The 14,479-nt window shown below is 42.4% G+C and overlaps 2 protein-coding genes across 3 annotated transcripts in view; one reads left to right on the top strand and one right to left on the bottom strand.

Annotated features, from left to right (window-relative positions):
* Nucleotides 1–569: 569 nt before the first annotated feature.
* On the bottom strand, nt 570–4,397 carry LOC120650875 (splicing factor 3B subunit 4-like). The gene is made up of 9 exons (XM_039928170.1): nt 4,173–4,397; nt 3,294–3,342; nt 2,938–3,026; nt 2,771–2,827; nt 2,622–2,684; nt 2,468–2,533; nt 1,894–1,980; nt 1,715–1,808; nt 570–1,259 (listed from the first exon to the last, which is right to left on the bottom strand). Exons 1-9 carry the CDS (start codon nt 4,275–4,277, stop codon nt 793–795), a joined length of 1,077 nt encoding a protein of 358 aa, XP_039784104.1. The 5' UTR covers nt 4,278–4,397; the 3' UTR covers nt 570–792.
* Nucleotides 4,398–10,384: 5,987 nt separating this feature from the next.
* Nucleotides 10,385–14,479, top strand: part of LOC120650876 (midasin-like) — a 45,609-nt gene continuing 41,514 nt past the window's right edge. For both annotated transcript variants that reach the window (XM_039928171.1, XM_039928172.1), the window contains exons 1-3: nt 10,385–10,809; nt 12,717–12,801; nt 14,193–14,464. In XM_039928171.1, the coding sequence (XP_039784105.1) occupies nt 10,385–10,809; nt 12,717–12,801; nt 14,193–14,464 (782 nt within the window). The remainder of the gene's footprint in view (nt 10,810–12,716; nt 12,802–14,192; nt 14,465–14,479) is intronic.

Below are 14,479 nucleotides of genomic sequence, written 5' to 3' on the forward strand. Positions count from 1 at the left end.
GATAGTGTTAGTTTTTGTCGGATAAAATTATAATGGATATTGACATCATAAAAATATAATTTTTGAGCATTCGGATTCGGATCGATTACGGATATTGGATACTCAGAATCGGATACGGATGGATAAAGACCCTTCCAAACTGGATCGAATTCGAATACGGTCGGAAAATATCCGTACCATTTACATCCCTACTTACAAGGAACAAACTAAAGTGTTATAGTACAACAGTGTGCCATGATGTTTCATCCAAACACACTTGTTCAAGTTTTCAACGCTCCCTGATAAGTCGACTATAAAATCTATGGTATCTGAATCTATCAGAATTGCACACAGATGGTCTAAATCAGATTAAGACTAGAAATTCAAACACATGGAATCAATCTGGCACCACCTTTCGCACTTCTCTAGCTCCCATCAGTGCGTCACAACCGTGACTAGGCAAAAAGTTGGCTACAATCATACTATTCAACAAGGACTTGGCTGCCAATTCCAATTTCCATCTTCAATAATGCAATAGTAAAATAACACGGATAGTAACTGTTCTAAAATTTAAACATAGCACAGCATCAGAGACCAAAAAAAAAAGATGGTACATATAATCACAAAAATTCATCCATCTTCGCCAGACCACAAATAACTGTTAACCTCGAGAGTTTGTATGTCTGTCAGCTAAATTCTCATCTTCACCTAGTGTTTGCAAGTTACATGGCAATATACCAAAGCACAACATCCTCAGTCTACAGCTACGGCGTGCATATGCACCAACTGGATGGTACCTTCCCCTGTTTGTGTTTAGCCAGAAGGTGGAGGCGGCGGTGGTGGCATGGACATGGGGGGCGGGGGCATTCCACCACTTTGTTGTGGTGGGGGTGGGGGTGGCATCCACATAGGCGGTGCAGACATACCAGCGGGAGGTGGCGGCGGCCTTACCATGCCAACCGGAGGAGGCATCATGTTTGGTGGAGGTGGCCTCACTGGAAGCCTGTACTGGAGCTGTTGTGCCATGGGGGGTGGCGCACTGTGTGGAGGAGCAGGCCAAGCAGGCTGCCCGTGCATCTGCATCGGAGGAGGGAATTGTCCAACAGGTCCTGGTGGCGGTGGCCGAATGTGTTGAATCTGTCCTGGAACTGTGCCATTGCCATAGGGCCGTGGCACTGGTGGACCGCCATTTGCCAGTCCTTGGGTTGGTGGACCACTTGCAAACATTGTGTGTGGCCTATTCCTCTGAGATCCTGGGTTGTTTGCTGCCAGCAATCGCTCTGTCAACAGCAAAAGACAGATTTGATCACTATGCATTGTAAAAATATTTGAAAAGATTTGACCAGGTTAGCTGAAGAATTTCAGATGTAGACAGCCGACAATGGTATATATAGGCCAAAAGAGATAAAGCAAGCATAACTTCTAAAATATAGATGATAGATAAAGATATAGTCTCCTAAAATCTGCAGCATTCATATTATCTGCTTTCTGCTCAACTGTAAGATACTGAATGGGAACCTAATATATAAAACTATGGATCTAGTTTCAGCAATAATCATAATAATAGCAAAAAAAAGATTAAATTCTTGTTATAACCTAAAATTTCAAGGCTTAAAGATGTGAATTACTGAAAAATAAAAATAAATCACTTCCAGATCCAGAATGGAAATTTGACTTGGAGTATACATAGCAACAGACATTGATCGCCAGAAGCTGTGATTTCAGAACATATTACCTGCTGGTGTACCATGGCGCTCTCCCTTTGTGTCTTTCTTATAAGCATAAGAGACAGTGATTGGCCGGTTGCATAAATGTTGGTTGTTCATGGCCTGGAAAACACCGAAGAGAAGGTAACGGTTAAAATAAATGATAGAAAAGTTGAAACACAGAAGATTACAGTGATAGTAACATTACCTCTATAGCTTGATCAGATGACTCGAAGGAGTCATAGCTCACGAAGCCAAAACCTCGAGAATTTCCAGTTTCAGGGTCTCGCATTATCTTCATGAAAAGAAAAGGGAGATCCAGTAAGTTGCTGTAATAGACTTCACAAAATAACAGGAAGTGTATACAGAAGAGCAGTAAAATTCCTAAAACCGTCTTAGAGTTATTATTTTGTAGACTCAGGATAATTGGTAGGGTGAGCTAACGTAGGAACACACATGCATGGAATGGTACTAAGAATAGGCAAAATATTTATGTGCAACGTAAGAAGGTATAATGATACACATGATTTTAGCTCACTCAACCTCTGGGGTGAACTGTTAATCAATAAGTGATCTGAAATTGACTAAAAACAGTGATACTGATGTTCTGCTAGAAAGTAGCTGAACTAGGTATAGTGACCTTAGTATATTCTAAGCATAACTCTCACCGCTTGGGATTTACATAAGAGCGCTCCTCAAAATCAGATGCTATTGTTCATATAAGCAGAAATTTATAAATTAGTACACAACATAAACCCTAAAACCCATGCAAACTGAGTCACCTTAGGATTAGTGACAATCACTCCAAATGCACTGAAGGTATCGTAGAGGAGCTTCTCATCAACATCCTGTTGACAAGGGAAACAGGAAACCATTAGTCAGTAACTGATGAAAAAATGAGCAACTGATAAAATAAAGTAGGATTCAAGGTTTTACTGGATCAAGATTGCCAATAAAAAGATTTGCTCCAACATCCAAGCTTTTCTTATCCTGGGAAGCCTGGAACAAGAAAATGTAATCATGTTACATTCAAATGATGCTCAAATGCTCCTAGTCAAATGATTAAATGAGTGAACGAAACATACCTTGTTTACTCTTATGGGCTTTCCGTATAGTTTGATCATGTTCAAAATCTTAATGGCCTATGAGAAGCAAACAGTTTAGGTAAATGCATAACTTGTTTAATTGATCAAGGTATGACTGCTAGAGGATATCAAAGGTAAACAATGCCTTTGCATGATCATAAACTTACATAATCTGCATCTTCCTCGCTTCTGAATTCTACAAATCCATATCCCTGGTGCAGATTTGTAACTCTGTCTTTTGGGACATACACGTTAACTAGACATGAAGATAAGGAAACTTCATTAGCCAAACCCAGAAACAAATGTATTCGGACGGCATAAGATGTTATAGCTTCAACTCCATAACCTATGAGAAGAGGCAGCTAAAAATGGACCATAAGAACACAAAATGAAAAGAAAAATCGATTAACAAAAGGATACTGAAAGAAACTGCTACAACAAGAGTCACACATGATATCATAGGGCATGAGAGAAGCACGACATGCCTCAAATATTCTCACTTCAAGAAAAAGAACAAACTTACCAACAGGGCCCGCTTGGACAAACAATTCCCATAGTAGCTCCTCAGAAACCTATCAGATAATAGAGAACTATCAGCATTGATGCATGCATATAATAATAGTGAATAACTGAAGAACAAATATATGGCTGTACACTGCACAAACACAACACAAGTTCCAGCATTTAATTTTTCAATAAAAGGAGCTAAAATCATCTGTAGGCTCATAAAGAACTTCACGTGCTTCTTATTTCCGACTGATAACACAGGGAACATATACCTGATAGAACCATGAACTACAGGCAACATTGCCAGGAAAAAAAGAGTCAAATCTGAACAATGACTTGGAACAACCATATGCATTCTGAATTTCAGATATCACAAATAGGCAGTATATTGTACATCTAGAATTCAGAATCAGAAGTCTAGAAATATGCTTCAAATTTTCACGACAGATAACTAGACCACGGAAAATGTGCCCAATTTGCAAAACTACCCTATCATCAGCCCATCATAGTTGAATCGCGCGCTAACACCCACTGACCCAATCCTGGGAACAGGGATGTGCCGAGGGCAACTTCGATTAAGGAGGTGGAGCCCACTAATTCAGCAACCAGCTCAAGCAACTATGAGTTATAAGCAAAACACTTGTGCGAAACCGCCTGAGATTTACATCTACACAAGGCAGTACGGATACAGGGATACTACCAGCCTCAGGCCGGTTTCAACAGTAGGGGCAGGAGGACAACCCTACTGACCGCAGCATGGATACAGAGGACAGACCTACTGACCACAGCATGGAACGGAAATCCCACTCGGAAGGGAAGGCAGGGGATCTATATGGTCGCACTAGCGGGAGTAGCGAGAGGGGGCGAGGTGGGGCGGGAAGCCGGGAACCCTAACCTGCGGGTCGAGGTTGCCGACGTAGGTGGTGGCGTCCTGGTTGCGCTCTGCCGAGTGCTGCCCGAGCAGGTTCGCGCCCACGCCCGGCGCGATGCGTGTCGTCATGGCTAGGTGCCGCCGGCGGCGCGGCGGGCGGCGAGGGGCGGCGGCGGCGAACTCTTGACGGGGGCGCGGCGCTACACGGCGGTGGCGAGGTGAGGTTTAGTTGAGGTTCCCGGGTCGGGCCAGGCCTTCCCTTGCTTTCCAGTTCCGGAGTTTTGCGCGCAGAGAGGAGGGGAGGTAAGAGACTGGGCCGGGCTGTGAGGGGAGTTTACATGTTGCCGCGGTTAATACAATGGTCCATGGGCCGGCCGGCACACTAATCGATATATCTGATCTGATAATCAATTTTTATTGTTTTTTTGGAACTCGTCCAGAATTTTTTTTTGTTTCCGTTCATTTTCTTAAAACTGCAGCACTAGTGAGAGATATAGGCCTTGTTTGGTTATCCTTAGCACACGATTCCCGAGAAGAGAATCTCGTATGTATGGAATACTAAATGAAGTCTATTTGCAAAATCTTTTCAGAGATGAGTGTAATTTTTCGTGACAAATCTAATGACGGTAATTAATCGATGATTGGCTACAGTGATGCTGCAGTAACCATCCTCTAATCACGCGATCGAAGATCTTATTAGAATCTTCACGGTTCCTAGCGTAGGGTTCTGAAGTTGGTTTTGAAAACTGTCTTAATTTAATACCTCTAATTAGCGGTCAAAGTTGATACAATTACTAGCATAGCACAAACCAAACAGGGCCATACTGCAGACACGTGCTGTCCAGACCTAGTAGTAAATAAGAAATTTATATTTACAGACAAATCTAGTAAATACTTATGATGAAGATGTATAGCTGTAAATAAAGTTTATCACCGGTCCATAAACTTGTTCGACTGTATCATCTCAGTCTCTAAACTCACAAATCGACCGTTTAGGTTCTAAAACTTGTTCGATTGTGTCATCTCGGTCTCTAAACTTAGAAATCACCCGTTTAGGTCCTTAAATTTGTTTCATCTTGGTAAAAATAGGCGATCTAACTCTATAATAAAAACTAATTTATAACTTTTTCATATGAACTCTAATGGAGATAAACTTTATGTCAAAATTATACCCCTCGACACAGTCTACAACTTTGTAATTAAAAAGTTTTTTATTTGAAGTCATTTAATGGCCCAATATTTAATTAAAATTTTAAAATCTATAGACTAATAACAATATTTGGGGCTCTAAATAGTTTTAGTTCAGAAACTTTTGAACTATAAAGTTATAGATCGGCTACAATTTTGATATAAATGTTGTCTTCATTCGAATTTATATGAAAAAGTTCTTTTTTATATATATAGTTTTTAGATCGTATTGTTTTGATCTAGATGAGACTCAAAATCAAGTTTAGGGACCGGGATGACACAACCAAACAATTTTGAGAACCTAAACGGGTGATTCCTAAGTTCAGGGATCGAGATAACACAGCCGAATAAGTTCGAAGATCGAGATAACACAGATGAATAAGTTTGAGGACCTAAATGGTCGATTTGCAAGTTTAGGGATCGGGATGACACTGCAGTACAAATTTAGGGGCGGATGATGGACTTTAATCTAAAAAACTAGTAAATAAATAATAACATAATATGATACAGGTGGCATATTTATTTGTTTCCAATCATCTTAATTATAAGTATACAAAGTTAATACAAACATCTATTTCGTATTGTTGTCGGTCGAAACCCACCGGCGAGCAGCGATAGGCAACACGAAGAGCCGGGAGGTCGCCGGGGCGCTGGCAGGCACTGCTCCCTCGTCGACGGCCCGCAATTCTGTCACGCGCCCGGAGATTCCGAAGAAAGTCGGGCGTGCCACCTGACCTATACCCGATCAGTAAGGTGCGAACGTGCTTGCAACGATTTGCCTGCATACACAAACACGTGGAAACGTAGGTCCGAGCCGTGGTCGGCTCCCTGGGACGACTCTTGCATCGGCTTTAAAGAGCCGATCGAGTCCCAGTGTCAGATTGGATCTGCATCTATCCGGATATTGATAAATAGAGCAAATGAGTGTAAAGCTGCTTCGATTAAATCTAATTAATCTAATCCACGACGGTCAAAGCTTCACTGCTAGATCGGAACATCCTACACGTGATTGGGCCTAATAAACGTAATAAATAACTAAACCATAACCCAAAATAGAGGTCTAAGAACTAGCAAGAGCTGATTCCCGGATCAATTCCCTGTCAAGACTAAGGCAAAGCATCTAATACATCACCGGATCATCCAACCCGTTTGCAAGGCCTAACCTAGAAGATATCACGCCAACTCTTATGTACAAGAGCAAACCGTAACAGATCGGATCTACTAGACAGAAAAGAAATAGGGTGTTGCCTCCGTGCAACTAATTCTACACAACAAGAACTAGCATAAGATTGAAACATAATTGCACGAAAAGCAACATGATATTCATAGATGATAAGCAACAAAGCACAATAGATCTACTAAAAGCCATGCTATGAACATCAGGATAACTAGCATTACTCGCCATCAAAAACGCTTCAGTACGAGTAATACCAAGGTAAAAGCAAGAACAATGCTGCCATGATCGCAAGAAGCGATCAGGGCAGCATGACGCTTACTTGGATGAAACCCTATAATTAGGGGTGGCGATGCGCCGAGAGTTCTTGATTGCGAGACGTGATGACGTTCTTCCTTTTACGAATGTCATAGGGTACATATTTATAGTCCGGAGACTTCTTGCCGTGCAAGGCAACCTCTAAACTCTTTCCTAAATGAAGACTAGAGATAGATTACAACTCAATAAAGACTCGAAGATTAGATAACATGATCTGGACTCTTTCCTCCACCGGTCCAGATCTTCATGAAGCTTCCAAATATCAGCCGAAACATGCCGTATAATTGTGGCAGATTCTGGTCGTCCTATTATTTCGACAGTTCCCGTCAACTCCGAGCGAATCTGGACGTGATTCCAGTTGTATTGGAAAGCTTATCTCCTTAGCTTTCCATGCATATCTAGAACGTCCAAAACGGAGTCCATATGTGGCCTGGGCGTCCATTTTTGTGCGGCCTCTTCCTGCAGTCCGAACCAGCCTCGCGAATAGACTGGGCTTCAACATGGATTAGGCCCGTGACCCCATCTCAGCTTGACCCTTGAGTGCCTAATTATCATTGTATTTGGCCAAACTTATGATATAAACCTGGCTAAGTGGACTCCTTTACCGTGGGCTTCTTCTGACATTTGGCCTACCAATCCTGGTCAAATTCTGGCGATAACACGTATTCACATTATTGGTGAGATACTTCAAGAATGAAAAAGGTGTAAAAAAATATCCATATAAATGTATAATGGGTCCAACTGGCTCCTAGTGTTGATATTTGTCAATCATGATCATTCACGTGGAAAATTGAAAATTTTCCATGTCACCATGTGAAATAGTTGCCATGCAAAATATTAACATTCAAAATAGAACATCATGCATTATTTTTCCCTATCACATCGAGCACATGTGGTATGTCAATGCGACAACATCACTCATAAATAATTCATTGAGGTGAGTTTAATGGGCATCACGTGTATAAATTGGCCTTCAAGATAAACCTATATATATTCTTACAATACTATCTTTTTCCCGCTCCCGCTCCCTGTTCATGTATCCTTCTCTCAATTACCTTATATTTTCCCCCCTAAACCTTTCTTTCAATCCCTTATTTTTTTCCCTTTGCTCCTCTCTCCAACCCCCCTCCCTCATCTTCTCTCAACATCCTTCCCTGTCCCACTCTATCTCCATCTCTCCCTCTCCCTACACACTACAAGTCTGATATAACAACCAATTTAATCAACAATTATCTTATAATCTTACTAGACAGTATGTATAGTCCACATTTAGGGAAGACTTAGATACATCCTACAATACTAATCATCTTTCCTTTGTCCCCTTTTCTATCTACCTCACACATATAATCATACTTTTCATCATATCCTTTTTGCTTTCTTTTCATCTCCTTCCTTGTCTACCTCTTTCTACCCCTCCCCATATATAAACCCCTCCCTCCTCATCCTCTCTATCTCACTTCGTATCATTCTTATTTTCACTCCCTATCGTTTATGCTTCTCACTCAATTACTTTTCTTCTAGATAGTTCATAACATCCAGTTGACTTTGAAACCTTGCTGAGCTCACATCTTGTTGGAATACAAGACTTGATACATGTGGATGTGATTATATATTTTTTCAACTATAGTTAAGATTGGACCAAGTTGTGTTCATGTGGACCCCACCCTTCTCACATCTACTAGTTCCCACCCAAAGTCAAAATATCTATCTAGTAGTATGGTTCGTTGTTGGATGGGTAGACCTAGAGAATGTATTAGGTGCAAATATATGATTTTATGGTGGATTTCGGCTAGATGGTTAGGGTTTTGGTTTAGTCTTGTGGTCTTTATTCGGGCTTTATATATTTGATTTGTGTGCCATATCATCTAATGCAGATTCTGGTAATGACGAGTTCAAATTTCTTTTATGCTTGCCTTTCATTTGAAAACATGAATGCTTGTTTGAAATGAATTCGTATGTGAGTTTGTCCTTAAATGATGGTGCCCATGTCTTTGTTGTAAAATGCTATCTTGTGAAAGAAGGAAAAAAATAGTGGCATCATCGAACACAGTAATGCCAATTCAAGTTCCAGTTGCTAATTATATTTGACATATAATAAAATTAGGAAAAAAAGACCTGCTGGTTGAAGCACATGGAAGTTTCTTTTAGTTAATGCCAATATTAATTAGGGATGACCATAGTAACCTGTTAACATAATCTAATCATTCTAGTGATTTTGCTTTGGATGTAGCAACAACTGAAGCCATAACACGCTATAATAATCTCTATTTGCAAATCATATGAGACGCAATGAGATATTAGTACAATATGATTGCATACAAGTTGTTGAGACCACAAAAGATGTAAGATTTTCGACGACAACCACATTCCAATGTATCTGATATTTGTATTTAAGACATCTTTTTAAAATAAGTCCATTGTCTAAGGGAAGTTAATTCTATAGCTTATACATTAGCGAGCAAAGCCACTAATAGGTTAAAGAACCACCAATTTTTGCTGCAGGTATGTTGCGTTGAAGAATCATTAGACTTTGTTTGGATGTTGTGGTTGTAGAAAACTACATTATCAAGAAACAATAGTTTTATAAGCTAAAGACGTGCAAAACAATGGTTTAGAAAAAAAAGGTCTGGAGTGTAGTCTTTAAACTCCAAAAAGACTATGATTTTGATAGTACTACTATTTTTAAAACCACAAAGTTTATTGCATCCAAACACCCATGAGCTTTCAAAAACCAAAGTATTTTGTAAAACCATAGTATTTATCCAATACTCAAAAAATGCTCTGTATCTTAAACAGAACCTTAAGCTTTATCATTGAAGTTATGTAACTGTTATCTTAATCAAAAGCTCACCACACTGATTTTTTTAGAAAAACTTAACACATTCATTTCCTAGAAAAAATGTAAAAGTAAAATGCATTCACCATATTTGTCGGTTCAAACGAAGGATGAAAGATCTAGTCAGGCATACAGAAAATCAGAACCAACCGATTCACGCCAGGGCACCACGGCTATTCGGACGTGTTTGGTTGAGTCCGCCACGCCGCAACCACGGCGGCCGCCGAACCGCCGAAAATCGACGCCACGCTTTGGCGAAAATCTTGCGCTAACCAGCACACCCTTCGGGACTGTTTGCTTGCTGTAGTGGCCAGGGCGTCACCGGAGGATCATTGGGGGGCCAAATAGTGGTTGGAGGGGGCCAATAGTGTTGCCTCAAACCATCGCTGAGGCAATTTCCACCTTTTGCTAATGGTGTTACGGGAGCATGGGGGCCAGGCCCCCGCCCCCCCCCCCCCTCGGCCAGGCAGCAATCACAGCCCCAGGCGTTCAAAATCGGACGCCTGAGGACGCTGCCCGGGCAAAGGGCCGCCTGGGAGGCTGGAATCGAACAGGCCCGAATTCGTCTCTCTCCTTTTCCCTCTTTCCCCGTCCCGTGCACCGCCGCAACCCCGCGCCCGGCCTAAAACCCTAAACCCACCGCCACCCGATATATACACGCGCCCCCCAAAACCTTCCTTCTCTTTCGCCCCCCACCCCGTCGCTGCCGCCCCGCGCGCCATGTCCCTCGACGGCAGCTTCTCCGCGGCCGCGGCCCTCGCGCGGCTGCTGGTCCGCTACCCCGCGCTCCGCTCCGACCCGCGCCTCGACGCGCTCGCCTCGTCCACCGCCGCCGCGCCCCCCGCCCGCGACGACGTCGCCGCCGCGCTCGCCGAGCCGCTGCTCCACCCGCGCTACACCGTCCCCGTGCTCGGGTGCTTCCTCCCTCTCGCGCCGGCTCTCGTCGACCGCGCCGTCGTGCTGCTCCGCGCCGTGGGACCGCACGCGCTCCGCGCCGATGACGCCGCCCGCATGGAGGAGGAGGCCGGGGAGGGGGACGTCCGCGTCGTCGAGTTCTACCTCTCCAGGGGCAGGGGTATGCGGCTTCACGAGCTCGCTTGCCTCGCGCTAACGCGCGCTCTCGATATTGCCCCCTACTTGCTCAGGTAAAGTGACTGATGGTCCCGTCCTTGCCACTTTTCTGCTTGTTCGTCCTCACAATTTGACAGTACTAAATTTCGGAGAGTGCAATTGACTTGTTCCTTAGCTTGTAGTTCGGTGCAAAATCAGACTCGCCATTTTTTTTGTATGCTCAATTGACCACAACAACTAGCTTTCTTCTAGGCACAAAGCATTGATAATCTGTTGGTATCATGCAGAAAATACTGAAAACCGCTTGCTGTACAATGTTTAATTTGGCTTAGCAGACTGAACCATGAAAATGTTGTCACCTCCACAACCGTATTCGATTTGAATTGATTTCCTGTAGTCTCAATGATGCAGAAAAGCTGGCAATTCTTTTTGAATTTGAGTTCTGTTTGCAAGTTCATCTCTGCCATGTTGGATTGTTTGGTCTTTCACATTGCATAGAAACACTGTGCGGATTTGGTTCTATGGAATTGTAGTTTTGTGGTTATTGCTCAAAGACAATTTAACTATTTCATTCAGCTCCACGACACCCCAGTTTGTCATTGTTACTGTATGCTACATCTCCCGTGAAAGTAGTATATCCTGCTGAGACAGGTCAGAGAATGTTTGGTAACTATCTGTTCTGCCCTTGGCTGGAGTTGTTGCGAGGCCTGAAGGATGCACTCTCATGTTAGGCTCTACGACACAACTGTTGTGCACGTGGTGGTTCAACTTGCTCAGGCTTAACTTGTTTAGGCCAGTTCTTACAGCTGATGTTATAGAGATAGTTGTCCTGTTGGGCTGCGGCTACTGCAACCTGCCTATTTTAATGACTCTGGTCAGCATGTGTTGAGTGGTGACCACCCTGACCCTAGCGTAAACCTCCCAAGCCTGGTTTAGGGACAAAAAATCCATTCTGTAAAGTTTCTCTGTGTCCTATAAGAACAACCATACCATTTCAGTCTGTTGAACCCAAAGTGTATTTTGGAATTCCTTTCAGCTATAACAACAAAGACAGTGTTCTATGGGTAGCAGTTTCCGACAGAACAACTTACCGTGTTTATTACTTAATGTATCCTTTTGGAGTTCTAAGTGTTGGAGTAGCAACTATTCGATGAGGTGTTGCTTGCTGATTTGGAGACTACAAGAGCTGATAGGAGAGACTTGTTTTGAGCTGCTGTAAGCTACAGCTGGCTTCCCCTTTGCTTCTTATTTATAGCTGAAATGGAACTCTATACAATAGCCCTAGTGGCTTGCTTACTCAAGCTTGCAGCCCAAGCCTAAACCAAATTTACTCCCTAATGAAACTAGACTTGCTGCCTAAGGAAAGACAGAAAAAGACCCTACACTAACCTGAGTAAACTAACTCTAGTTAGATAAATAACTGACACAAGGATTACTGCTAACACTAAGTTACTCCCTCCTCCCAAATTATAGGTCGTTTTGGCTTTTCTAGGTACATATCTTTTGCTATGCACCTAGGTATACGCTATGTCTAGATACATGTAAAAACTATGTATCTAGAAAATCCAAACTACAATTTGGAATGGAGGGAGTAGTACTAAAAATCAAACACTAGCCATCACAAAATGGCATAAGAAGAATAAACTTTGGGTTGTTGTCTTTCAAGCTTGCTTTACGAGGGCAATATTGCTGGACTAGGATGGCTAAATTGACCCCCCTCTAAGTCCGTGCATCCGGCATCTGTGGAATCATGTTTTCCCTAGAAGGATCTTTTCCAAACATGACTAACAGATTTTTGATTTAAAGGGTCGCTGTTTTCATAGATGCTGTAATTTTCTGGCAGAACTAAAATCTATTTTTATCTGACCTATATGCTTGAAATTCACGTGTGCCCGCTGCCAACTATGCTAATGTACAGGAACACACGTTTGGTTTGGAGCTTTATGGCATACAATTAGCTTACCAGTATCTTTTGTGGCAGATCTGTGTTGAGCTATTTCAAGTTTTCTCCACCACCATTCCAAAGGCTTCTATCTGCAAGTTTCCCGTCGCAAATTTCTTCCAAGGTACTACTTATTCACATGTGCCCAATACATGGCTGTGTCACTTCTTCTCCACTATACGATTCACCTAATTGCTCTGTAACTTACTACTACTTCAGAATTCAATAGTTATTAATGCTTATCCTAAACCTGCCCACCAAGATATCTGCACACACAAAAGCAAAAAAGAACAAGGTATATCTTCATAAACATATGGATTCCTGCATAAGGTCAATTGATGCTGTTGGACTGAGGATAAAAGCTCCCACCCCTCCCACTATAACACCTGGGTTTTATGGTCGGGTTGGCTATGTGGGGCGCTCTAACTTGGTACCAGAGCCGAGGTCCTGGGTTCGATCCCTCCCGGCCACGCAATTTCCGCTGCGCGATTTCCCCTGCGTCTCTCGTGTGCTGAGACCTGCTGCGGGCTACGCCGGGCACTAGAACCTGCTGCGGGCTACGCCGGGCTCGCACGCCGTAGGGGGAATGTTGGACTGAGGATAAAAGCCCCCACCCCTCCCACTATAACACCTGGGTTTTATGGTCGAGTTGGCTAGGTGGGGCGCTCTAACTGATGCTTCTATGCTCTCCCAGCAACATGCTAAGTAGTGTCACTTTTGCTCTTTCCAGTGACTTCATCTCGAGTCAGAGGACTCTTTCTACACTTTGTTTTGTTTGTGTTTTTTACCGTTACTATTCAAACTTGTCAATTTGCCATTTTGAGGAATGAGTGATGCAGGGATGTTTCCTATTTTATGTTGCATCAATCATGCATGTGTTCTTCCAAAACTCCCTTTTATTTCAGCACAGTCAGTTTTCTGCTTTTCTTTCTAGTAAATTATGCTGTTAAACAAATGCAAGTACTTGAATAATCCTTCCATGGCAGGGACTCCTGCACATTTATGTACTAGAAGCACACTTACTCCTTCTGACCTTGGAGTTGGTTGAGCACTTATTTATTATTCATGTTTCATGCTGACTTCAATTAAGTTAGCATTCAGATTGTTTTGCTTTTTTTCTTGTGCACGCCGCTATTGTTTGATTCATTGATTGGCTGGAAGAGGGAATTGTGGAGGTGAGGAAATAGATGGAGAGTGAGGGAGACCCTGGTAGGTTTGAGTAGATAGGGACAGGTCTGAATTAAGTTAATGGGGGCATGAAACGAAGTAATTTCTTACTAGTATGGATCCTGGAGCATGGGAAAATGATCTGATGATAGCTCCTGAGCAATACCACAGGTTGAAAGAAAACCCACGTTTTTTTTGCAAACCGTTATTTCCCTATTTTTACCTGCTCATCATTTGACTATGTTATCTTGACTTGCACTTTTGAGTGGCCATATCGAACAATCTCTGTTGATGTATTAAATTTGTTGTTTTACATTGTGATGATGTGATTTATCTTGATTATTTCAGGAACTACATTTATTTCTTGACGCCACACGAGTATCATATCGGTTTCTACAACTGGAGCCCAGAGTATTTTGTGAACAATGGGACTGGTCTTGCTTTTTAGACCTTGTATATAGTACTGCTGATTATAGTTTAGTTGACAACTCACCCGATAGTGTTGGATCGGACTTGAGATGGTGCACAATACAAATTCTTATGGTAGTTCTGAAAGCAAGTGATATGGCCATTGAAAGTTTTGGTTTGGGAGCTGATGAAGCATTTAAATGTTTCCTGAGGTTTCTTCTTACTTT

This window comes from Panicum virgatum, chromosome 9K, assembly GCF_016808335.1.
Source record: "Panicum virgatum strain AP13 chromosome 9K, P.virgatum_v5, whole genome shotgun sequence".
NCBI classification, from domain to species: Eukaryota; Viridiplantae; Streptophyta; class Magnoliopsida; order Poales; family Poaceae; genus Panicum; species Panicum virgatum.